We start from the raw sequence: 24,277 nt of genomic DNA, 5'->3' as shown, positions 1-24,277 counted from the left end.
GTTTCAGCTGCTCAAAAAGGTACAAAAGAGATACCGATAGTTCAGAGGAAAGCTAATGTCGAGTAGCTGGCGTGGGTGACAGGCTATGGGAGCTAGTGTAATAGTTGTGATACTGTGGGCCTTTTATTTTAGGCTTGGGAACTCCGACAGGCTCGAGATAGCAGGCTATAAGTTACTCTCATTAGACGACTCAGACTCACTCACTGACGGCTTGGAAAGGATCGTCGAGCTAAATTTTCCGCTTTACAAGAGCTCTTGTGCCATGAACGCTTTGAGAGATTTTTTGCCCAAGTGCATAAAGCATGGCATTGACACAATCGATCCGAAGCAGAGAGTAAACGCTGCCATCAAGCTTTCCTTCTGTGAATTTCAAGAATCAGGCCTCGATGAGCTGCCTGAATCTTGCCAAAAATCAACTCAAGATGGCTTGAAAAAGTGCCTAGACGAAATGAAAAGCTCTGCCCAGTGGTGGACAACATATAGTGGCAATTACCAGCGTTTGCCAACGTTGTGTTATGAAAGTTCATTGCCTTTTGAAAAAGAGCAGCTCTTAGACGTCTTTTTGAATGTCACTCGAATGTATGCGAATTTTAACGAGGTGCTAGACCTTAAACTACAACGTAGATTTGAAGAATACGAGGCAGCTGCTGAAAAGAATCTTTTCAAAGTGGAAAGAATCTTTGAGGAATATTTTAGTGACTTTGATAACTCCTATTCAGCACGCAAGGCAATGTTCTTTCAAGATTTTGAGCACTATCAGAAGGACGTGCTGCTGGCATTTGACAAGAACGTTAAAGTTGTTCAAAGAGAGGTTGGTAGTTTTGAATCAGACATATGGCAAGAGGTCATAGCATTGAAGCAGTATATTCAAGAAATGAACGCCGAACTTAATGCGTCAGGCCCGAGAGATCAAATCAAAAGTCTAAAGGTTGAAAGTCTAATACAGATACAAGCTTTGAGAGATAGTATCAGATTAGCTAGCGAAGACAGCATTTCGTTACTAAAATCGAAAGATAAAAGTTTTAATGACTTCTATTCAAAGACAACAGAACAGCTTTCGAAACTGGATGAAGCTCTCGGTAACACATATATGGATGCTCTGGTTGTTATTCAGGATCTCAGGGGGTTGGTCCAGAATTCTATTACTCCCCTGTTGAGAGAGGATATAGAGAAACCATTAAGCCAGTTCTCACAGAACTTAGCTCAGAATCTTGAGTACTTAGATGAAAACTTTTGTGCGAAAGCTGAATTGTGGGTCAGAAGTTTTGACGGTACATTTCAGAGGGTACACGCCGATCTTAACCTTACAGCACAGGAGGTTCTTCACATCAATGAAGACCTCGGAAATTTCACCACAACTTTCGAGAGTCACTTGAAAGCACTGAACATTTCAGTGAAGGTTTTCTCTGCCTCCATGAGTAGTTTGGCGAGGCTACTGCGAGTTGTGCCACCAGCTGCGCGTCCTTTTTTAGCAATCGCACTACTCAGATACTGCCCCACGCTTTTGATCCGCTTTTTTGGGAGTTTATTTGAGAACGTGACACAAGTATCTCGAGTCTGCGCCGTCTTAATAGCATTGATATCAGGCTGCGCTCTTGGTTTTAACCTTACTTAGCGACGACCATATTACGGAAGCTTATTTTTGCGCCTGGAGCACCCCTAAAGGCTTTCCTATACCTGGATGCGGAGACATTCTCGACAGCTTTTAACTTAACAATTCTTTTCTGTCATTCAAAATCATTCATACAATCTATATCGTACACCGGATGCTAATAATATAAGTAGAGTTGGCATTAAATTTAGGCGCTTTTACCAGCGTCGACTTCCTTCCTTAAGTTAAGTCTACCAGAAAGGATGTCTCCAATCTTGTTAAACTCTTCCCAGTGGACTTCTTGACCCTTTCTCAATTCAACGTTGGTCTCTTCTTCCCACAGGCGAGCAATAGGCTTGAAGGAGATGTGAGAGCCGTTGACAGCGATGATGGCAGCGGAAGCATCTTCGTCCTGGATGGTATACTCCTTAACACCGTTAACGTACTTGAATCTCAAAATCTTAAAGTCTTCGTTTTGTTCGTCGGAGTTCTTTCTGTTCCAGGCCTCAATAAATTTAACACACTTAACAGCATATCTAGAACCTGTGACACGGTCCTTAGAAGATGGCACGCCACCTTGTTGAACGTGGCCTGGAATAGCGGTTCTAACACCAAACTTTCCACTAGACGCTTCGGCAATGATGTCAGCCAGGAGGTCGGTAGTGTAAATGGAGGAGGCCTGTTCATTTCTAATAACCAGCTTACCGTTACGAGTCTCGCCCTGGTCGTGACGGAAGTTCTCCTTGAGAAGAGCAAGGTCTTCCCTTATACTCTTTAGGTCAATCTGATCCTCGGGAGTGTAAACTGACACAGCTCCTGTTACGAGACCAGTGAAAGAGGCAATGTAACCAGAGTGGCCACCTTGCACTTCAACAACAAAAACTCTTCTTCTAGTGGCTGACGCGGACTGCTTAATAGCATCTGTGTAGTTGACCAGAGTGTTGAGACAAGTGTCAACACCTAGAGAGTATTCGGTGCCAGGAACGTTGTTCGAAACAGTGGAAGGAATCAAAACCATTGGGATGTTGAAGATAGGGTACTGAGCACGGGCGTCACGTAGCTCCTTCAAGGACTTGAAACCCTCAAAGCCACCCAAAATAATGACACCATCGAACTTGTTCTTCTGGAAGTGGTAAGCGATTGATCCCATGTCTTCACTAGCCACGGATCTGTTAGTTCCAATCTCAGAACCACCCAAGTTGTGCCAGTTCTCGACATCAATCCAAGAAAGCTCCTTGATTTCACCAGTTTGAATCAAACCGCTGAAACCGTTCAAGATAGCAGAAGGCTTGTGGCCACGGGAGAGACAGTACAGGGTGGCAGCACGAGTCGCGGCATTCAAGGCGGCGGAAGGAGCACCAACGTGAACGATAGCGATGTTTAGTCTTTGGTCCTCGGGCAACCTCTCGGAACCGTCATCCTTAACAGTAGTTGAGATGAAATTCTCGTATAGTTCAATAAACTCGGTGTCACGCAAAGAGATGGCTTTGTCAAAGTCTTTGTTCTCGATTGCCTCGGCAACACTCTTAGTGAGCTTAACAGACTCCATTAGTGGCATTCTGATGATTTTGTTTTCCAAAATACCAATCAATGGAGATGGTGTTTCAGGAGTCATCTCCAAAACGGCTTTCACAGCGTCGACACCCTGCAAGGTAGCGAGCCATCTGTCGTGAGCCACAGCTGTACCACCTCTTTGGACATGACCCAAAGTTGTGATCTTGGTGTCGAGTCCCAACTCAACCAAAGCATCCTTAACCTGCTCAGAGGTGATTGGTTTCAAGTTGTTGTCTAGGGCACCTTCAGCAACAATAACAGTGTTGTTTCTACGGCCCTTCTCTCTGTGGGCCTGACACACCTTCTTCAACTCTTCTTGCCATTTGCCAGCAGGCGCAGCTCTTTCTGGAACGAAGATGTAGTCGGCACCTGTAGCAATACCGGCCATCAAAGCCAACCAACCACAGTGTCTTCCCATAACCTCGACGACGAAAGCTCTCGAGTGGGATTTGGCAGTAGCGTCGATGTAGTCGACCATCTCACAAATTCTTTCCAGGGCAGAATAAGCACCAATTGTAGAGTCAGTACCAGACATATCGTTGTCGATGGAGCCCACAAGACCCACAATCTTCAAGTTTCTGTATGGTTCGACTTGCTTCTCGGTAAATTTACCGTCCTTGACAAGCTCCTCCACCAAAGATGGCCACTCAGATCTGAACAGGTCAGCACCCGTTAGGGAGCCATCACCACCACAAACCACAAGAGCGTCAATACCCTCAGAAATAAGGTTGCCGGCAGCTTGTTTACGGCCCCAACGTTCTCTGAACTCCATGCAACGAGCGGTACCAATCAAAGTACCACCCTCGCTGAGCCAGCCTCTAACGTCTTTCCATTCCATCTTCTTCAAGAGATCACCACCTTTTAGCAGACCCTCGTAACCTTCGTAAACAGCGAACACGTCGCAGCCGTAGTAAATACCTGCTCTGACCACAGCACGGACAGCAGAGTTCATACCTGGAGAGTCACCACCGGAAGTCATGACAGCAATCTTCTTCTTGATGCCAGTAGAGGTGGCACCTGGAATCTGATTAGGAGACAGGTTCTGGCCCTTTAGATAGTCAGCTGGAGTCTTAGACTCGTCCAAGAAGAACTCCTTGTCGACGGTCTTCTTGTCACCGGCTCTAACGTAGCCTGACAAGCGAAGTTCGTAGCCCAATGGATCATTCAAGGCGTACTCGCCATTTTCGAGCTTCTTGGCGTCTGGGAAAGCCTTGGAAACCTCATCAATGGATGCGGAGTAGTAGGTAACCCGGGAGTTTTTGGCCTCCAGGGGCTGGTGAGCCACTAGTCTGATCTTAAGAAGAGCACCATCACTCTGCTCGTGGTTCGTGGCCTCTTGCTGAGGGATGCGGAAGCCATTGCTGTCCACTTCGCTCAGCTTGAAGCTTTCCAGCCAGGTCTCCTTCACGGAGCCCTGGGCGGTGCCGGAGGTCGCAGCCTCCTTGTTGCCTCTGAACTTGTCGTAGGTTTTCACAGTGGAAAATCCTAGCTTGTGGTAAAACTTTATAGCGCTTCTGTACGCGCTTTCGTCAGCGGTCGCAACCGATCTGAACGCGACTCCATACACGGTTTCTTGAGTCATTGTGCCGTTACGTTGCCAGTCTCTGCAGTGTACGATCGATCTCGCAATTCGTAAATTATGGATCCCTCAGTTACACTGTATATCTTCACTGACGCAAACAAGTGGAACCTTATTCTCAAAGGCCGCTTTTACGCCTATTGTCGACCATTTGTTCTTATATAGCTCCTATTCGCATGAGCATCCATCACCAGGTTGAAATAGAGCCATCTCGTGGTCAGCTTCCTGTTTTTTTGGTCGAATACGTCTTCTTGCTCAGCTTCGGGAACGGCATGTGCAACAAGAAGCCCGCGGAAGCCAAAAAAACCCTGGAAAAAATAGCGCTTGCTCTTATACGCACACGTGATTGTTCGAAGCCGTTATGACGTATGGCGCCGTCGTTGGCGACTATATAGCGTTGGCTAGCACGTGAGTTAGCCGCTGAGCGAACTCAAGATGCTGGACCGTCTACGAGCTCTTCACGGAAAAGATTATATTATACAGTTCAGATGTCGATGAGGTTAGGGCCTTCACCTGGACGAGAGTATTGAAGGTTGCCGTACTGCTGCTGCTGCTGCTGTTGCTGCTGTAGATTCTGTTGAGCCTGAGTATACGGGTTCAGGGACGATTGCTGAGGATGACCATAAGCCTGCTGGGGCTGTTGGAATTGGAGCTGGGTGTGCTGGGGCTGTATCTGCGCCTGTTGCAGCTGAGTTGTCTGGGACCGAGTCTGGGGGAAGACTGAGACAGTGGGCATGTTTTCTAGGCCTCCGAAGGTGTGGTGGTTCTGCATAGGCTTGTCGAACGGATTGGCGGCGGCCGATGAATTAAGAGCTGGGCTCTGATTAGTTTGTGAGAACGGATTGACACGCTCGCGTTCGTCTTTCGATCTTGCAATGTTTTCCATCGAAAAAGGATTGTTTGAGCCAGTCGGCATAGCGGTTTGCACCGGTGCCGGGGCAGGACCTGGACCAGAAGCCGCACCCGCACCCGTGTCAGGCGAGTAGTAGCCACCGAACCCTGCGCCCGTAAAACTGGGAGTAACTTGAGTGTTGGAGCTGAAAAAGCCAGTGGACGCAGACTGCAGCTGGGGCGAGGGCTGCGCAGTCTGCGGGTTCAGGGATTGGAAAGGCTGGAAGTGCTCGCCCGGGGATGCCTGTTGAGGACCCTGAGTATGTTGGTATTGGAACGCCTGTGGCGTCTGCTGGGGCACTTGTGTCTGCTGCTGCATCTGCGCCTGCTGATATTGGTCTGCTTGGGGCATCTGCTGAGACATTTGCTGAGGTACCTGCTGGGGAGCCTGTTGGGCCATATGCTGGGCAGCTTGGAACTGACCGGCCATGGGCGTTTGCTGAAATTGACCTGTCGTCGAGACTTGCTGGAGTTGCCCCACGGCTGGCGTCTGCTGCGTTTGTTGGTACTGAAGCGGCTGCACGGTCTGCTGAGTCTGTTGATACTGAAGCGGCTGCACGGCCTGCTGAGTCTGTTGATACTGCAGGGGCTGAGCAGTATGCTGCGGCACCTGTGCCTGCGCCATGAACGGGTTGCTGGTGGGCTGCGTTGCGATGGGCTGTGCTGCGGCAGGTTGCTCGAAGGAGAATCCCTCGGCAAAAGGGTTGTAACCCGTCTGTTGTTGAGGAATGGTGGGCGATATAATCATTTGCTGCTGAGTTTTCATTTGCTCCTCCAGCTGTCTTTTTTGCTCGCGAATCTGCTCCAATTCCCGTTGGGCGGGGGTCTTCGAGTCGCTGCTCGAAAAGTTCTGCCCATGGTTGTTGTTGTCGTCCTTCAAGTGCTCCTCGAGCGAGCGAATTAGCTTCGTTGTGATGTGCTTGATAACGGGGATCTTGAGCCCAACAGCCTTGCCTGTCTTCAGGTACTTGACAACGCTTTCTGTTAGCTCCACGAAGCGCTTGTAGAGTTTGAGCGTGCGCTCCGCGTCCTGGTGCGTGAGTTCGAAAAAGCTCTCCAAAAGCGTAATTATGCCCTCATTCAGGGAGTTGTACAGCACAAGCAGGTCCTGCACCAGCAGGCGAAATGCGGTGAGCAGCAGGTCGTTGCCGAGATCGTACTGGGAGTACCTGTTCTTGATAAGCGCGGATATCTGCGCCTCCAGCGACTCAACGTGGCTGAGGGACAGCTTGGGATCGCTGGCCGCAGACGTCGTTAGACTCGAGTTGTTTTCGCGCACGTAGTCCTTGCCGGTGTTCGCGTACTCCACGCAGCGGGTCCTCAGGTAGTCCCGGTAGCGGCGGAGTGCCTGCAGGTCGCCGGACGAGAGCTTCGAGTGGAAGATGTCTTTCAGGCTGAAAAAGTCCTGGTTCTTGGAGAGGTACTTGATGGTGACGAGAGGCTCGCCCTCGCGTATCATCAGGTGCACCACGATCAGGCTCTTGTACACAATGGTCCAGGCGGTGTCTTGGACTCTGGCGTCCAGCGCGTTCATGATCTCACGGAACTCATGTGGGTCGGCGGTGCCTAGCAGGATGGGGTCAACGTACTTGGCCTTCGGGGGCGCCATCTTGATCTTGGTGGCGCCCTTGACCAGCTTCACGTACGTTGTCATGGCCGGGTTGTGGGAGCGTTGTGCGGAGCGGGTTGTCGAAGCAGTTGGTCAGGATGCCGAAAGCAGGCGCTAGAATGTAAGCGACTTATCACACTCAGGAATAGGGGCTCCCGGAATGATATATTTTTTGTATGTGTCACGTGGGACGCCAATGCCGGTCACGTGCTGCGCAGTCCGCGACGCGAACGCGTTCAGCACGCGACGCGGCAGTTCAGACACGTCGCGGTGCCGCCTGCGCTGCACACCGTGCACACGCTCTCGTGGCAGGCCCCGCAGACTGCGGTTGGCGCGCGGGACGAGCAGTAGTAGCACTCTTGCTCGAAGGCCGCGGGCGCGGCGGGGCGCGATGCACGCCGCGCGGTCCGCAGCATCGCGCGGAACGCGTCCGTGCCGGAGCACGCCGTGTACATCTGGCACTTCTTGGAGGCAACGTAGACGCAGTCGTCGGGCGAGGATCTCTTCATAGCGGGCGCTGCGCGTGTGGGGCAGGAAAGAAGTGAACAGAGCCGGCCAGCAGCATCCATAAGGGCTCCCGGGCCTGCGACGCGTAATTAAATCGCCAGCCCTGTCCGGGTAACGGCCTCGATGCACACTCTCTTCGCACGTGACTGGCATTTCCATTCCCATATCACGTGGTATCCACGTGCGCCACTCCTCCTCTCAGCGCCTGCTAGCCGCGCAGCCCCGGAGCTGCCGGAAGCGCGACTGAGGCGCAGCGCTGAATAATCGTCCCCGCAGCGCTCGAAGCCCCGCGCCCACCCGAACCAATTACAGTGCCTACGGGACCCTGCCGGGGCTGGAAGCCCCGGCACCGCCCAGTGAGGCTCGCGCACAAGGCCACCCACACCGCAGAAAGCATCCAAAACAACCGCCGTACAACAAAACCCAGTAGCACCTTCCACGAGCTGTGCTCACCCCCGCCGGCGCTCGAGCACGTGCCCGCGCCAAGGCCCTGCGCCAAGGCACCACGCCCGCGGCTCTCCGGCCTCGGGTCCGGTACGCAAACGCACCCCGCGTTTCTTGCTGACGCCATGTTTCAGAAGCAATAATACCTCACCCCGGACTTCTCCGCCCCGTCTCTCCGCGCTTTTCTGGCCTGCCTTTCTCCACGCCTCCGTGCATTGTACTCCCCATGTCCCAACGTTGACGTATCTGGCCCGAATCTCTAACGCCCAACTGGCGTCCCCCGCACTCCGGCGTTTCTGCAGAATACGTAATGCTGCCTCTCCGCAACCACCGGGTAACGTCAAACACCTTCTTTAGGTGTGTTCTTTTCTTATTGCCGCCCTCCCAGCTCCTTTTCACCGAGCGATGCCCTTCGAGTTATGACGTATTTTTTCTGCGAGCCGCGCGTCACATGCACTCTCCCCACAGAAGACCCTGTACCCGCCCTCTTGCATGCATGCATTCAAGAGCCCTCATGCATATTTGGCTGTCGGTGATAGTGCCTCTTCTGCTGGGCATTTGCCCAGAAGCGCCTAGACCTCGGGGCTGCACAAGCGCTACCGTACGAGACGTGCAGACCCGTCCTCAGAAGAACTCGCAGCTACACGACCGCGGCTTGGGCCCTGCAGAATAACTACGCAGCCCGGAGCAGCGCAACTGTAATACTACGTATTTTGAGCCTAAGTTTCAGCGTAGGCCTCCTCGTAGTGTTGTTGTGGCAGCTTTGGCGCGCTGAGTTCCCTGGTTAGAGGCCTTGTAGGGGCTGTAGGGACTGTAGGGATTGTAGGGACTGTACAGAGCTCAGTCAGGGATTTCACAGCAATGCCGCAAGCAGCGAAAAAAAAGCGGGAATGGTGGATATGGCGGGAATAGTGGAAGTACTAAGGTATAAAAGGCGATGAGGCCGGCACGGTCTACGGGTTCTTTCGTTTGGCGATCTCAGCAAGTATCGAATTCTCGACTGTGAAAGAAGAGAATACCTGAGCATAGCAGAGAATACCAAGACTCAAGTAAATAGCCGCACGCGCCAAGCTACGGTCTTTCTCGCAGATACTACAACGACAGGTTCCGCCAGACAGAACCACGTCCACGCTCCAGTCGCACCCGCGCACGCTCGTCTCTTCGCCGCTGTCAGGCTCGAAACTCGGACGCAAAGCAGCGCCAGCACTCATTTGCTAGCAGCTCCCGCAGCACCAAAACTATCACCACGCACGAACCACGTGCGCCGCACAAGTTTCAGATCACGTGATGCCATCCAGACTGAGCGTCAACAGGACCAGCACGCTCGGCCTCAACGGCCGCTCGCTGCGTCTCGCCATCACCATCACCTCGGTCATCGGCTTCTCGCTTTTCGGCTACGACCAGGGCCTTATGTCTGGCCTTATCACGGGTAAAGAGTTCAACAGCGAGTTCCCCGCCACGGGCGGCGACGACCGCCGCACCAAGCTAGTCCAGGGCGCCGTCACGGCGTGCTACGAAATCGGCTGCTTCTTCGGCTCGCTCTTCGTCATGTTCCGCGGTGAGCAGATCGGTCGTAAACCGCTTGTCATTTTGGGCGCCTGCCTCACTATCGTGGGCACTGTGATCTCCACCGCGGCCTTCGGCCCCCACTGGGGCCTGGGCCAGTTCGTTGTGGGCCGTGTGTGCACCGGTGTCGGCACCGGTCTGAACACCTCGACCATCCCCGTGTGGCAGTCCGAGATGTCCAAGCCCGAGAACCGTGGTATTTTGGTCAACCTCGAAGGCTCCATGATCGCCGTGGGCACCATGATTGCCTACTGGATCGACTTCGGTCTCTCCTACGTCGACTCCTCTGTCCAGTGGCGGTTCCCAGTTGCCATGCAGATCTTCTTCGCCCTGCTGCTCCTGGCGGGAATCTGGGAGCTGCCTGACTCGCCCCGTTGGTTGATGTCTCGCGGTAGACGCGACGACGCCCTGCACGTTTTGGCCAAGTTGGACAATTTGCCTGAGGACGACGATGCCATTATCGCAGAAGCTACTGTCATCCAGGACGCCGTCAACCGTTTCCGCCATGAAAAGAGATCCGTCAAAGACCTGTTCACCGGCGGCAAGACCCAGAACCTGCAGAGAGCTCTGGTTGCCTCCTCTACCCAGTTCTTCCAGCAGTTCACCGGTTGCAATGCTGCCATTTACTACTCTACCGTGCTGTTCCAAGAGTCCATTGGTCTAACAGGTAAGCTGCCGCTTATTCTAGGGGGTGTTTTCGCCACCATCTATGCCTGCTTCACTATCCCCTCGTTCTTTTTGGTCGAGACTTTGGGTAGACGTAAGCTGTTCATGTTGGGCGCTGCAGGCCAAGCCATCTCATTCACCATCACCTTCGGATGTCTGACAAAGGACGACACGGAGGTCGCCAAGGGTGCAGCCGTGGGTCTCTTCCTATTCATCTGCTTCTTTGGTATGTCCATGCTGTCTCTGCCTTGGATTTACCCACCAGAGATCGCCTCCATGCGTGTCCGTTCTGCCACCAATGCCTTGTCCACCTGTACCAACTGGCTTTGTAACTTTGCCGTTGTTATGTTCACCCCCATCTTTATCATGGACACTGGCTATGGCTGCTACCTCTTCTTCGCTGTCATGAACTACCTCTACCTGCCTGTTATCTTTTTCTTCTACCCAGAGACCGCTGGTAGATCCCTGGAGGAGATTGACATTATTTTCGCAAAGGCTCATGTCGACGGTACCATGCCATGGAGAGTCGCAGCTAACTTGCCAAAGCTTTCGTTCTCTGAGATCGAGGACCAGGCCAACGCTCTGGGCCTGTACGAGGACGACAACGAAAAGCAAGATCTCGACCTCGATGAGGCGGCAGACCGCGAGGATGCCATCAGACAAAACAGCGGTGTCCAAGGTTACACCCTGTTCGAAAAGAGGGAGAATGGTGCTGAATCTGGTCAGCCTGACGGATCGTCAACATCCCAGAAGTCTGACTAGATTTCAAGCGTACGTCTCTGACTTTAGCAACAAAAAACTCAGCATATCCTGGCCGCTGCGGTTTTCCTTGTAACGGAATGTTTTTTCTCCGTTCGTAACCACTAGGAAGGATCTAATATTTTAATATAACCTACAAATAACATCACTCTACTCATTCAAACTCAAAATATTTCCATGTCACTTTTTAAAGTTCGCTTATAGGAGCCTGATCTCTTATCGCGTCTCTTCGTTTGTAGTGCTATCACCATCTTATCAGGCACCGATGACTGAGTCACCAGCGTTTTTGTTCGCTTTAGACAGTATTACACGCTCAACAATCTCCATCGAACGTTAACCAGCTTCCGTTATGAGAGTGTCCTCTGCATTGCTTCAAAAGGCTGCCAAAACTGTGGACAAGTACTCCTTGTACGTACCAAAGTCCGGCGTATTTCCCAAAGGATTCAAAGTCGCTTCTTTGGCCTCCGGCGTCAAGAAAAATGGTAACAGGGACCTGGGAATTATTCTAAATACCAATAAATCTCGGCCATCTAATGCTGCTGCCGTTTTTACCACTAACAGGTTCAAGGCTGCGCCAGTGTTGGTGTCGAAACAAGTGCTCGACGGCAGCAGCGGTGAAGGTGTGAACGCCATTGTGGCCAACTCCGGTTGCGCCAACGCCGTTACTGGTGAACTTGGTATGCAAGATGCTCAAAAGGTTGCGGGGCAGGTCAATGCCCACATTGGCAAAGAAAACAGCACATTGGTGATGTCCACCGGTGTCATTGGACAAAGATTACAGATGGACAAAATCTCAAAGGGTATCAACACTTTGTTCGATCAAAAGCAGTTTGGAAGCGATTTCAACTCGTGGCTGAACCTTGCAAAATCTATCTGTACTACTGACACTTTCCCTAAGCTGATTTCCTCGAAATTCCAGCTATCAGATGGCACCGAATATACCTTGACGGGTATATCTAAAGGTGCGGGTATGATTTGTCCAAACATGGCAACTTTGTTGGGTTTCATCGTTACAGATCTGCCTATTAAAGCTTCAACTCTTCAAGCAATGCTCACTGCCGCGGTCAATCGCTCTTTCAATTGCATATCTGTTGACGGTGATATGAGTACGAACGACACTATTTGCATGCTTGCGAACGGTGCCGTTGATACTTTTGTCATTGACGAAGCGTCCCCTGATTTCGAACAAGTTAAAAGTCAAGTGACGGAATTCGCAAAGCAACTGGCCCAACTGGTGGTTCGTGATGGTGAAGGCGCTACCAAGTTTGTCACGGTAAATGTCAAGAACAGCGCTAATTTCAAAGACGCGAGAATAATTGCAGAGACTATTTCCAATAGTATGCTGGTCAAGAGTGCTCTCTACGGACAGGACGCAAATTGGGGTAGGATCTTGTGTGCCATTGGATACTCTAAATTGGAGAACCTAGCGTCATTAGATGAGTCAAAGATCAACGTTAGTTTTATTGCCACTGACAATTCGAGTCCCCGTGAGCTCAAGCTTATAGCTAACGGCGTCCCACAGTTCGACATTGACGAAAATAGAGCCTCGGAGATTTTGGCCTTACCTGACCTCGAAATTTTGGTGGACATGGGAACAGGCTCCGAGGAATGCCAATTCTGGACCTGTGACCTAAGTCACGAATACGTGACCATCAATGGTGACTACCGTTCTTAAGAAGTTTTAAATAATTAGATACAGTTACCGGAAAACTTTCGAAGTTTACGCAGCAGTGCCATTGTCGCTTGATGGTATATTTACGTTTTCAATTAGGTAACGCGTCAATTTTTCGGCATCCAGAACCGCGGTTTTGAAGTATTGGCGTTTGGGTAACAGTCTCAGAAGATCGAGGACATTTTCTGGAACAAAATCCTGAGACTTGTGCCTCTTTTGTGCAGCTGAATCTCCGGATTGTGAGAGTCCGCGAGACCTTTTGAGGCCCCCATTAGTTTCGTTGAATGAACCAAACCTAAAGTCGTTGTCACTTGGCAGATAGGTGAGCTCCAGTGACTTTATTAAGTTGGCATTCTGAACTTGGTAGCGGTCCGTGAAAACTTCGATCTTCTCTAGTTGTGGGAACTTCTCAAAAAATCGGTTTTCGATAGAATATGCATTTGTGAGGTTTCCGAACTTGGACTCGTAATTTATCACTTTCTTGTAAATCCTCTGTAATTCATCAAGATCGATTATTCTGTCTAGGGAACTTTCGAAAAGCGGTTTGATTAGGCCGTCTTGGTTAATTAAAATCAGGAAATCTAGGTACTTGTTAACGTACTCTCCACTACTCGAAAAGTACTTTAGTCCTAGCTCCAGGACCTTGCATGCAGTTTTATGGTCATTATTGTTGTGAAATTCCAAGTAAGCGTTTTCGATGTATATTTCGTGTGTCAGCAAGTCTTTGAGTTTACGGCACTTGCCAAAAACTTTGCGCGCAGATGAAAGACCGGATACCCTTTTCATCGCGTTCATGTATATACAGTAAACAAAAGTGATCTTTTGTCTTTGACTGTAGGTCTCTTGCCCCTCATCGCTCATTATGTGGTATTCCAACACCAAATGGTCAATGCAACGTTCAAAACACTTCTGCATTTGTTCCACCTCGTTTTGAAGCTCAAAGTGCTCTGAAAGCTTGAAAGTTAAAGTTGTTGACCCAGGACTGGCTTTCAAACCCTGTATTAAAATTTCCCGCGCATTTTCTGGGGAGGCATACATTGAATAGTTGTACCAAATCTCAGGTGAAAACAAGAGATGTTGAATAGCCTGTTTGTAGACGTAGTCAACTCTTTGCGAATGAAATTCGTCAGGAAGGTCGAGCTTGTTTTGGAGTTCCCACTTAATCCAGTCCATCCATAGATGTATTTGTTCGACTTGATACTCTCCTGGTTGGGGAATTGTCTGCTTGGAGCACTGCGACAAGCGAGAAGGCAAGACCCGCTTTATGCCTTTGGTAATATTGTTCCATTCTCTGTATAAAGACCGCGCCTTCATATAATTAGCTGAAAGCTCACCGATGAACTTTCTTGCAGTCAGCGAATTGACCTCTTGTTCCCACTGTGTGTACTTGTTCCACGAACGTTCAAGCCCGTCAAATGGAATGCACAGCATGCGCTTGTACAAAGACCTTGTAAGGTCAATGCGTTGCTGCTCCTCCCATTTGCTTACGGGCTTCCAGTGCTCTAGGAACGAAAGGTATTCATTCCAAAACGCAGAAGACCGAGGCTCCCAGCTGGCGCACTTTGTCGCCACGGCATCGAAGGCTTTGAGGACCACGCCGCGCGCCTCCTCTCCTCCCGTAATTAAATTGTTTTTTCTACGGACGAAGTCCAGATACATAAACCATAAACCAAGGTCATTGTTCTCCAGGGTCCCGGACAAGCATCGGGTAAGAAGGCTTCCCGCGTGCGAGAATTCATCTCTTTCGAGATCGTAGCCCACCTCCACCGTCCACAGAGGAGAAAAAAGTGGGAAGCGCTCATGCAATTGGTCAAATACACCGCGCGCTTCTTCCTGCTGGTCTCTGGATTGCAGCAGTCTCGCCAGCTCCAAATATGTACAAATGTCTCCTGGCCGCTCTTCTATCACATCCCTGAGCCTCCCTTCCACATCTTCCTCAGGCCTTATTTGCCGCTTGGTGGGTCTTATAAAGCCAGCGGAACCATTTTTAACTATTTCTGGCGTCGCGGACATCACTCTGGCAGTCTTGCAGTCGGTCGGTCGTCAGCTTCAGCTTCAGTTAAAGGTATCTTTGATCCCACAGAACAGGTATAACGCGACGAACTAATATGTATTTTTTTCGCCACATCTAAATTATTGTAAATGCTCAAATACGAAAGAAGTTGAGTTCTCTAGGCTATACTTATCGCATCTCAGGACTCGATAGAGCACAGAATTCTCTCTAGGATTGAAAAATACACTATGAAAGCGACTGTTCATCTTTGGGGCTTGAATGGTAAGCCGAGCATTGTTTCGCCCGAAAGCGTGGCCCTTTTTTGGCTTCTGAACGATACGCAAAATGATCGCAATGTGACAATCGTGTTCTCTAACAACACAGACCTCTCGCCAAACCAGGAACTGCCGCTTCTTATAGACGGTGATAAGAAGCTTTACGGCTACGCTAACATAGCGAGACATTTTTCTGCTGAAGAAACCGCGCTAGAGATGGCGCTTTTGCAGTTTACCCAAGATCACATATGCGTGTTAACACAGTATCAACTGTATCTAAACAAAAACAACTACGATAGCTTCACGAGGAGAGTGTTTGCGTACTTACTGGAATGGCCCTTGTGGTACAACACTCCACTAAAATACCGAGCGCTGGCGCGAAAGAGATGCGAGACCCTAGGTTATTTTGGACACGACGACGACCCGGAGCAAGTGGAGCAGCCAAATGCGGAGCTGGACGGTCTCGTTCAATCAAAGGCGTTCAAGCTCACGAATGCTTCCAAAGCTCGGGGAGAGGAACTCTTGAAATCTGCACGTTATAATTTGCAGTACATGAGCCGGCTTAACCGGCATGTTGTGAGCTGGCGTGAGGCGCGCGCAAGGCTTGACAAGGATAGCACGGCCGCGGACTTCTTGCTATGGGCCAATTTGTTTGTACAGATGGAACTCCCGGATGGGCAGCTGGTAAAAGAGCAGCTACAGACAGCACTGGGGCCGGAGGACTACGAATCGATCATTAAAAGGCTTAACGACTGCTCGAAATCGACCTCCACGCTTGAGCTGCGGGGGCCCTTTTTTGCGGAAAAAGGCAATGTTGTCATGAGCGCGTACCATGCTCTCCAGAGATTGGTGGCAGCCTAGGCCAAGCTGCTCAGTTTCTCTTTGGCTTGTGTAGGCCCTTGTATATAAAGTAGTACACCACTGTACCGTCATCATTGACAATCCCAAGTGTCACCCTTCTACACTTCAGTTCTGAAAAGATCTTGTCCATAAGCTCCAGAGTCAATTTTCCGGGCTTGTACTGCGATAGCTCAATCGGCAGAATCCATTCATGATCTAGTTGCGGGTCATCGTTACTCAGCTTATGGGGCGGAAGGCCGCGCAGGACCCATGCATCAGTGTCTTCAAGCTTTGCCTCTTCCACATCATCCCATAGCTGCTGATGCACAAGGTTGTTTCTCACGAGTTTGATGATGTGCTGGTTATCCATAGAGGCTTGACTCTTTAACTTGAAATGAGCTATCCGATCATCAAATTTTTTATCAGGAACAATAACGATTTTGATCTCAAAATAATACCTCAGCGAGACTTCTCGGAACAGAACACAATGCTTGTACCGCAATCAATTGCCTTGCTTTTGCTAGCTTGGCTAAGTGCAGTAGATGCCCGCAGAAATGTCATTAAGCCCAAAGAGACAACAACGACGTCTGAAATTCCAAAACCATGGCTTCGTACTATTTACTCTGGCCAGAAAGAGGTAGTCACACCCACAGTAATCGCTGGAGTGACCTTTTCTGCGAAGCCACTAGCGACTACTAATGGCTTAGAGCCTTGGATTTCGCTTGACCAGTTTGGTAGTCCAAAAACTAAGAGACCCCAGATCAAGGGCGCGAAAACAAAAGATGCACGTCCGGATTATAGCACTTACTTCAAAACTGTTGCCACCAGGACTTTATCTTACGACGAATTGAAGGCGCATAATATGGAGGAAGACGAGGTCTATGAAGAGGAAGTATTTACCGATGAGGACGACACATATGTTTCTCTCAATCCAATAATACGTTGTACTCCAGACCGCTACTTCAAAAAGGGCCCAGCGGGCGACATTTCAAGCGAACCTTTCTGCACGCCAAAAGAAAACAAGGAGTTGAAGGTGGACAACACATACTTTGTGTCGTGGTACACTAAGTTTTTCCAGAAACCTGATACTGACGAAACGATTGAGAATGTACAGCTGCACTTATTCTACGTCAAAGAAAGTATCAAGGACAAAGGGCTTAAGAAAAGAGATTTGAAAGCGGCTTTTTTCAGCTCTGGGTGGCTTAAGAACGTTGATGGTATTTACCCTCTAGAACTTACGGCAGACTTTCTAGACGGAGCTTACGATAGGAAAGTGCTGCTTGCAATTCAACCAGACAACATACGAGATGATGAGTTCAATCCTTGGGAACACTATGTTCTATTCAGAATGATCATGGGGCCTCGAGTTGCCAAAACCACCAAGCAACAGAAGGCTCTTCAGGACGCTGGTATCTCTGATGACACATGGTATTACGTTGCCTTATCCATTCCTACTGTTGTGGTCATCGCATGCGTTGCCATGTACTTCTTCCTATACCTGAACAGGAGCCATCGTGACATTCACAATGTCAAGGACTTTGCCATTAACCAGAGGCGCCGTGTCCTTGGCAAGTTCAAGGATTTCAAAAAGTACAAGAAGATTAACAATCGCCCATACAGCGAGCTCCCAACTCATACCAAGAAAACTGGTAAACAAAACTGAAATTCTAAACACAGTACCTTTCAATTTAACTACAACGATTTTCAACATGCTTCCTAGATAATTTAAAGTAGGCACTAACTTTTTTCAAATCCACTCTTGTTCCGCAGCGACTTCACAAATTTTTTCTAAAGTCACTACCCGGGGGTCTGGTTTCGCGGAATCGCCGTCGTAGCAAGGACTCTCCTCGTCCGCGACTTCTTCAATGTAGTAAAAGAATGGCTCTAAGACGATCATGATTTTCCAAAAGTTTAGCGTTCCTCCATTGGCAAACAGTACCTCAATCAAAGAGGGCAGGTACTCCAACTCAATGTATTCTTCGGCACTGCATACAAACTCGTCTAATTCAAAGTCCTGCTCATCTGCAGACAGCGTTGAGTACATTTCGGATAGTAAAGTCAACTCTTTGCTGATTGTTTTAGGAATATCTTGCCGAGCTTGCCACAAAAGTCGCTGCGCAGTTTGGAGTTTCCCATCCTCTATAGAAGTAGCTTCATCTGAGCTTATTATGGCCGGAGGTTCCTGGTTCGGTGGCAGGAAGCCGTTCCGTTCACTTTTTTCCATCAGCTCGTTGTACTCGTTATACAAGGATATTATTTTCATCATTGGCTTGTAAAGTTGCTGGCACACCTTCCTCTCGCTGCTGGGAATGATAACCTTTTCCAAAAAGTGATTTATCAGTCCTTCCATAAAGTTTGCCCAAATAGAGCTAAACACATAGTTTTCATCGTGGTCCGCCTCCCTGTAGTTGTCATTGATATTTTGCCGCATTATTTCCTCAATCAAGGTCCCATACGGTTTCGACTTGTCTTGCGGCTTTCTTTCCCTTGGCTCCGAGGGCCTAGCAGGCTCTTTCATCTCGCCTTCTTTGCCCATCCAGTAGTCGGACCCTCCTCTCTGCGAGAGAGTCACGAGAAGCAGAAATAGCCTCACTCTTGTCCAAGGAAGGATGCTGCTGGCTTGGAGGTCGCTGATTCGATTCACACCGCTATTAATCTGCTTGTGAATGCACCTAACGAACCTTGCGATGTTCTCGGCCTTCTTTTCCCCATACTTCTCTGTAAGGTACGAAATGGACGTGATAGTTCTGTAGTTGCTCTGGCGCAGATCCATATGTTTCATGAAGTTAAAGCGATACCTTATGGGCTTCTTGGCGGTCGCTTTGGGAGAAGCTTTCAACAAACTGTTGCATTTAGAGCAGCGGCAAGTCGGGCCGATCGACTCCTTCATTTTGGCTACAAGGAAGTCGGCCACGCAAACTTGGTCTGTTGTGTTGAATTCAGATGCGTGGACCTATGCAGAGCTCAGCATTATAGCCAAACGCTCATCTCGCAACTTGAAGCTGTTAGATTTTTTTGAAGAACCTGCGTCGGCAACGTCACGAATACATGTCACGTGCTACTTGCTAAAGCCTTCAGGCCAAGGCAAAGAAATAATCAGTACTAATTGTCTGTATAATGGCTTCAAGGGCGTCAAGCGAGCCACTGCTCAAGGCTGCGGGTTCTGCAAATTGCGGAAATATCCATCCCAGAACGAAGATTTTTGAAAAGTGTGGGGATATTTGCCAACGAGTTCGAGGTTTTCTCACCCTCTCGGATTGTTAGGTATTTTGCCTCTAAACTTTGATTAAATCTTTAGCCTTGCAGCCGTAATGGACATTGAGCGAGCCTCCTGTAGGGCTTTGTAGTGTAGGCCATCTTTCATTTTTCTATGAACATAAAGTGCTATCTATTTACCATGCCATCACTGTTTTCTCTGATATACATACCAGATTGCATACCTTTTCTCATCTTCTAACGCCGATGCTAACTTTTGGTCGCTTATGCTTATGGGCTATCTGATGGAGCATAAGGTCATTCACACAAGGCTGCACTGCGATGGGAGCGATCTGCAAGGTGCTTTGAAGGCAGTTTATACGTAGATATGTGCCTTTTGCTGATAAGGCCTTTCTGCCCACTAAAGTCTTATAAGAATGTGCACTGTTTAACAACAAATGCTGTAGGGAAAAAGGGCTTCAGGCTTCTTGTCCAATGCGCAAACTACTTCGCTCAGAGAAGTATGTCCCAACGGCTTGTCCATTTATCAAAACTTCCGATTACCATATATATTAACTACAAATACTTGCGTAGTAGAGCAGGCATTCAGCGAGATGATGGCGACTTCTTTGAAGCGGCATTTACTTTACAGTGTGCTTGGTTTTCGTCAATCATTTGTTCACGACTTCTTCCCTAGCAGCAGAGATTGAAGAGGTCTCATCGTTGTCAATGTCGTCAACGTCGTCAACGTCGACAGCGGCGACCTTGTCGGCATCTAGGTGCAACTCGTCGATAACCTTCTCCTCGACGTTGCTGATGTCCATGAGACCATATATGGCGATCATGATGAGACCCAGCACACCGGCCAAACATGAAAAGGTCATGGCCACGATACCCTTGGCTGTGAAGCCGTCAGGAATGAATTTCTCTTGGATTGGCTCACCCTTCAAGTTGAAGAAGTCATCGGTGTTACCGGCAGCGTTTCCCTCCGTGGCCATGCCAACGTTGGCGCAAACAGACTTGTGGTTATCAGAAAGCTGCTGAGACTGGGTAGCTTTGATGCTTTCTGGGTCCTCAATCAAAATGATGGCCAAACCTTGGGTCAAATGCCATTCAATGTGGCAGTGGAACATCCAAACGCCCGGGTTATTGGCTTTAAAACGAATGACGAAGTTAGACTGAGGTCTGACGTACAGAGTGTCTCTGATCATCGGATACTCTGGGAAATCTGGGTGGTCGTTTTCGTCATAAGCGTGAGGGGTCTCACCAAGAGCATCGTCGTAAGTCACGTCTCTAACCATGACCTGGAAAGCGTGTCCGTGCAAGTGGAAAGGATGGGTACCTGTATCCTCGTTGTTCAGCACAATCTCGACAATCTCGTCCTTGTCCAAAACGAAAGCATTGATGTTGCTACCGTAGATCTCTGGGTTTTTCACATCGTCTTCATCGGCTGACAAGACGGTGAACAGAGTTGGCACGACAGGCGCGGTGTAAGTCAAATTGTTGAAAAAGGCGTAGTTGATACCACTGACCAAGTTGTCCATGGTAACATTCACGACGACACGGTAGTCTGGGTCGCCCAACGCTTCTTCCTTCTGGTAGGGCACCAAGTAGAAGTCATCGAGGGGAGCGAGTTCGTCAACGTAGCTTTCTGTTGGCTTGTCTGCACTCGTGTTGTAAATCAGGTAGTTGGTACTGTTGAGCTGCAGGTCCTTGGGCAGCAAGTCCAACATGGTGTCGTCGAACTTGGTCATAATAGCGTAGTTGCGCGACGTGTCGTTCTTGGTGTGCAGCAATAAGGTGTAACGCTGCGCCGTAGTGATATAGATCATGTCGGTTGTGTTCTTCTCGGTGTAGATACCGTCCACCTCAACAACGTCGAATTCGTGGTCCTCGATCCAGAAGTACTGCGACACAAAGCCACCGGTGTTGATCACACGCAGCAAGTACGTGGTGTCGGGCTGGACCTCCCACGTCATGTTCCTGGTGTTGTTCATGATAAGGTTCTGGGGAATAGGTTCCGCGCCGGTAGGATTGTACACACTCATGAACTTGGGATTTAGTACGTCCGTGGTGTCGTGGTACCATTCACCCAACTGCAGAATGACGTCCTCATCGTAGTCGTATGGAAAGTCATCGTCTTCAATCACAAACGCACCGCGCATACCGTCCTGATACTGGCCCGCAGTGTGCGAGTGGTACCAGTACGTGCCCACGTTGTCATCCACCGTGAAGTTGTACAGGAAGGTGTCGCCAGGCCCGATGGGGCACTGCACCACCATTGGAGGGCCGTCCATGGAGTTGGTCCCGTTCTGGAACAGCCCATGGAAGTGCATCGACGTGTTGCGGTCGTCGAACCCGTTCTTCAGGTACACCTCGACCTGGTCGCCCTTCTTGACGCGCACGTCGGGCCATGGAAACTCTCCATTACACGTGATCACGGGTCTTTCGGCCCCTCCATCCACGTTGTAGTTTCCCCAGCCGGTGGTCCAGTTGAAAACGTGTGTTTCCGCCGCGACGGACTGGACCGCCGCCAGCATAACTAAGAGCCAACTGCTTCCAATCATATTCCGCCTTTAATGCTTAACCTCGGAAGCCTGGGAATCAGATGATTGCAAGTCGCGATGTAATTCAATTTCTCTCAATTTGCTCATCTCTGCTGCCCAGCTTTTCGCTTCACAGATATATAGGTGCTAGAGCCGCTTCTGCACTAGCGCCAGTCGATAAATTCCTAGGTGCGATTTCGACATCTCCCAATTTTCACTAAATTTTTTTTTTTGGGTTCACTTCCGATGCCTGCGCGTGCTGATTACATCTGCAAATCCTTCTAGACCGTGTAAGCACGATTTCGTAACCCCAGCACAGCGCGGCGAATTTATTAGCAGCTAGTTATTGGTCGCTTACTGGGTGCAACCGGGGAGGCTAACGCCGCATAGATACCTCCCAAAGATGCCGGTAGCCCCATAAAGGGCTCGTAAGTGTCCTTGGTACAGTTGAGTGTGAGCGCGCATCAATGAGTAGAGATGCGTATGGCATTTTTCGTAGGCAAGTGGGTGGATTTGAAATTTTCCTCGAGTAGAAATGGATTCAGCGTTCTCTTGTTGGTTCTTGGGCTTTCTTGGAGCTTGTTTTTCCCTCTGCATAGCAGGGTGATGTTTGTCCTCGAGCGGAATGTGGGACTGAGGGGCTGTAGGAACGCGGAAGCGTATTAAGTTGTAGAGCGCCCTACGAGTCTGTGCTGATGCACAAAAGGCACAGCTGGCAGCGGCGGAAACATAGGGCGGTCAGGGGGAGGACCGTGTGTAAAGAGGAGCAAATCCGATATCGGTGGGCGATTAGCGCGGCGAGCTGGATGTGGAAGAAATTTTCGCCGAGCTGCGCGGGACTGCTTGGCAGCAACCGCACTCAAAGCCTGGAGATTCGGGAGCAAAGTAAATGGCGGGCGGGCGGAGGGGGGCGTGAGACCCGATGAGCTTGACTTGCAGCCTGTTTCTGCAAGGTGCGATGGGTCTCGAAGAATCGGCTCTTGGCAAAGAAGCCATGTGCGCCCCAGCGTAGTGCTGCGGAATCTCACGCTCAGAGCCGGGGCTTCCTGCTCTGCTGATAACTGCTTGTAGCGCTGTAGCGGTTTCACTCCCGCGGTCTATCCGCCGCCTTTGCTTCAGCCAGCGACGCGGGTCCGGAACCCCTCTATCGTAGATCTAGGGTGCTTCGCCGTCGTAGTGCCCGGAGGAAAATCCGAAGGCCTCCTTCCAGCGCACGCTCCGGAGTAGGCCTCGGGTTATCCGTTTCGTAGGCCCTGCGTCCTCGTTAGCGCCGAGCTTCTTGTCAGTCCTTTACTAGGCTTTTCTACGGACATCACCGAGGCCGCGCAGGCGCGTTAGTCTCCGGAAGCTCAATTCTCGACTCAGATCGGTACCTGCATGGCTCGTTTTCACCTGGAGCGTCTCGTCACACTTTTCCTTTATTAGCTCCGCGCGCGCCTCAGCGTGTTCGCATCCGACCTGCGATTGAAATCCAAACTCCGGAAACTCGTAGCACAATTCTGGTCTCTGCTAGGGGCCTCTGTTAGCTGTCTTTTAGATACTTTAAACAGCCGCCAACGTCACATTTCTTTGGCCTCTTCTTTTGTTTACATCTTTTGCATTGTTATTATCACAGCTGATTCGTACAAATATTGATCTACACCATACACCAAACCCTCTAGAGAATGAGCTCGCTAGAAAAGTTCCTCGGCCAACAGCCGCTGATTGTGCATTCGTCGCTCGCACAGCTTCGGTACTTGGTCCTGAGCGAGGGCATCCCCCTCTCCAAAGAGAAATCGGCCGCTAGGCTGCGGTGCAACGCTTGGTCAGTCCTCGCCAGATGCTCTATGGACGGAGCCACATCGGACTACGTTTCGCTAGTACGACGCGGGCCGCCACCCCACCCTATCTACTCCAAGATCAAAAACGATACGTTCCGCACCCTCAACACTGACCCGCAGTTCATAGCATGCGTTTCCGAGGATGCCATCACAAGGTGTTTATCGAGCTTTGCATGGTCGGTTCTCGATGAAGAAGACGAGGAATTCCACCTGAGCACATATGTGCAGGGAATGAACGTTTTGCTCGCTCCAATCCTTTACACATGCCCCTCAGAACCAATGGCCTTCAGGCTTTTCCGTTCGTTATGTCAAGATCATATCAAAACTTACCTTAACCAGAGTCTCACAGGCGTACATAATGGAGCCAAGCTACTGGACATGTGTCTGAAGGTCATTGACCCTAAACTCAGCAAGTTTCTAGCCGACAACCTCCTGACAGCAGAAATATACGGCATTCCCTCTATTCTAACCCTCTCGAGCTGCACCAAGCCATTAGACCAGGTATGCAAGCTATGGGACTTTATGTTTGCGTACGGATTTCACATGAACATCTTGTTTATCGTGGCGCAACTAGTGGTCATCAGGTCGCGCGTTTTGAAAAGCAGTGCTCCTATGAATCTGCTGCGCATGTTTCCAGAGTTTGATGCAGAGGAGATCATTAGGCTCGGGGTCGGTTTCGTTGCGAAGCTACCTTCTAACTTGTACGATCTACTTGTTCAGCATCTGGAAGACCCCAATTTAGTCATAGAATAATCTACTTAGAAGAGATA

At 49.8% G+C, this 24,277-nt stretch overlaps 13 protein-coding genes across 13 annotated transcripts; 6 read left to right on the top strand and 7 right to left on the bottom strand.

Moving 5' to 3' along the window:
• Window positions 1-85: 85 nt before the first annotated feature.
• Window positions 86-1,615, top strand: KAR5 (Kar5p; the record flags this gene model as incomplete). The annotated part of the gene is made up of 1 exon (XM_002551941.1): window positions 86-1,615. One exon carries the CDS (start codon window positions 86-88, stop codon window positions 1,613-1,615), a length of 1,530 nt encoding a protein of 509 aa, XP_002551987.1.
• Window positions 1,616-1,799: 184 nt separating this feature from the next.
• On the bottom strand, window positions 1,800-4,727 carry PFK1 (6-phosphofructokinase subunit alpha; the record flags this gene model as incomplete). Its single annotated transcript, XM_002551940.1, has 1 exon — window positions 1,800-4,727. One exon carries the CDS (start codon window positions 4,725-4,727, stop codon window positions 1,800-1,802), a length of 2,928 nt encoding a protein of 975 aa, XP_002551986.1.
• A 481-nt stretch (window positions 4,728-5,208) lies between these two features.
• Window positions 5,209-7,269, bottom strand: YAP1802 (Yap1802p; the record flags this gene model as incomplete). The annotated part of the gene is made up of 1 exon (XM_002551939.1): window positions 5,209-7,269. One exon carries the CDS (start codon window positions 7,267-7,269, stop codon window positions 5,209-5,211), a length of 2,061 nt encoding a protein of 686 aa, XP_002551985.1.
• Window positions 7,270-7,460: 191 nt separating this feature from the next.
• KLTH0B04532g (KLTH0B04532p) lies at window positions 7,461-7,793 on the bottom strand (the record flags this gene model as incomplete). Its single annotated transcript, XM_002551938.1, has 1 exon — window positions 7,461-7,793. The coding sequence occupies one exon, from the start codon at window positions 7,791-7,793 to the stop codon at window positions 7,461-7,463; it is 333 nt and encodes a 110-aa protein (XP_002551984.1).
• A 1,669-nt stretch (window positions 7,794-9,462) lies between these two features.
• On the top strand, window positions 9,463-11,169 carry STL1 (glucose-inactivated glycerol proton symporter STL1; the record flags this gene model as incomplete). Its single annotated transcript, XM_002551937.1, has 1 exon — window positions 9,463-11,169. One exon carries the CDS (start codon window positions 9,463-9,465, stop codon window positions 11,167-11,169), a length of 1,707 nt encoding a protein of 568 aa, XP_002551983.1.
• Window positions 11,170-11,515: 346 nt separating this feature from the next.
• On the top strand, window positions 11,516-12,841 carry ARG7 (glutamate N-acetyltransferase; the record flags this gene model as incomplete). Its single annotated transcript, XM_002551936.1, has 1 exon — window positions 11,516-12,841. One exon carries the CDS (start codon window positions 11,516-11,518, stop codon window positions 12,839-12,841), a length of 1,326 nt encoding a protein of 441 aa, XP_002551982.1.
• Window positions 12,842-12,886: 45 nt separating this feature from the next.
• On the bottom strand, window positions 12,887-14,851 carry RNA14 (cleavage polyadenylation factor subunit RNA14; the record flags this gene model as incomplete). The annotated part of the gene is made up of 1 exon (XM_002551935.1): window positions 12,887-14,851. The coding sequence occupies one exon, from the start codon at window positions 14,849-14,851 to the stop codon at window positions 12,887-12,889; it is 1,965 nt and encodes a 654-aa protein (XP_002551981.1).
• A 228-nt stretch (window positions 14,852-15,079) lies between these two features.
• Window positions 15,080-15,967, top strand: SAM37 (SAM complex subunit SAM37; the record flags this gene model as incomplete). The annotated part of the gene is made up of 1 exon (XM_002551934.1): window positions 15,080-15,967. The coding sequence occupies one exon, from the start codon at window positions 15,080-15,082 to the stop codon at window positions 15,965-15,967; it is 888 nt and encodes a 295-aa protein (XP_002551980.1).
• A 10-nt stretch (window positions 15,968-15,977) lies between these two features.
• Window positions 15,978-16,316, bottom strand: SEN15 (Sen15p; the record flags this gene model as incomplete). Its single annotated transcript, XM_002551933.1, has 1 exon — window positions 15,978-16,316. One exon carries the CDS (start codon window positions 16,314-16,316, stop codon window positions 15,978-15,980), a length of 339 nt encoding a protein of 112 aa, XP_002551979.1.
• A 24-nt stretch (window positions 16,317-16,340) lies between these two features.
• On the top strand, window positions 16,341-17,609 carry PSG1 (Psg1p; the record flags this gene model as incomplete). Its single annotated transcript, XM_002551932.1, has 1 exon — window positions 16,341-17,609. One exon carries the CDS (start codon window positions 16,341-16,343, stop codon window positions 17,607-17,609), a length of 1,269 nt encoding a protein of 422 aa, XP_002551978.1.
• An 84-nt stretch (window positions 17,610-17,693) lies between these two features.
• AAN1 (Aan1p) lies at window positions 17,694-18,836 on the bottom strand (the record flags this gene model as incomplete). The annotated part of the gene is made up of 1 exon (XM_002551931.1): window positions 17,694-18,836. One exon carries the CDS (start codon window positions 18,834-18,836, stop codon window positions 17,694-17,696), a length of 1,143 nt encoding a protein of 380 aa, XP_002551977.1.
• Window positions 18,837-19,812: 976 nt separating this feature from the next.
• FET3 (ferroxidase FET3) lies at window positions 19,813-21,708 on the bottom strand (the record flags this gene model as incomplete). Its single annotated transcript, XM_002551930.1, has 1 exon — window positions 19,813-21,708. The coding sequence occupies one exon, from the start codon at window positions 21,706-21,708 to the stop codon at window positions 19,813-19,815; it is 1,896 nt and encodes a 631-aa protein (XP_002551976.1).
• A 1,643-nt stretch (window positions 21,709-23,351) lies between these two features.
• Window positions 23,352-24,260, top strand: BUB2 (Bub2p; the record flags this gene model as incomplete). The annotated part of the gene is made up of 1 exon (XM_002551929.1): window positions 23,352-24,260. One exon carries the CDS (start codon window positions 23,352-23,354, stop codon window positions 24,258-24,260), a length of 909 nt encoding a protein of 302 aa, XP_002551975.1.
• Between the last annotated feature and the right edge of the window lie 17 nt (window positions 24,261-24,277).

Source organism: Lachancea thermotolerans, assembly GCF_000142805.1.
Source record: "Lachancea thermotolerans CBS 6340 chromosome B complete sequence".
Lineage (NCBI taxonomy): Eukaryota > Fungi > Ascomycota > Saccharomycetes > Saccharomycetales > Saccharomycetaceae > Lachancea > Lachancea thermotolerans.
This window is presented reverse-complemented; position numbering and strand designations above follow the sequence as displayed.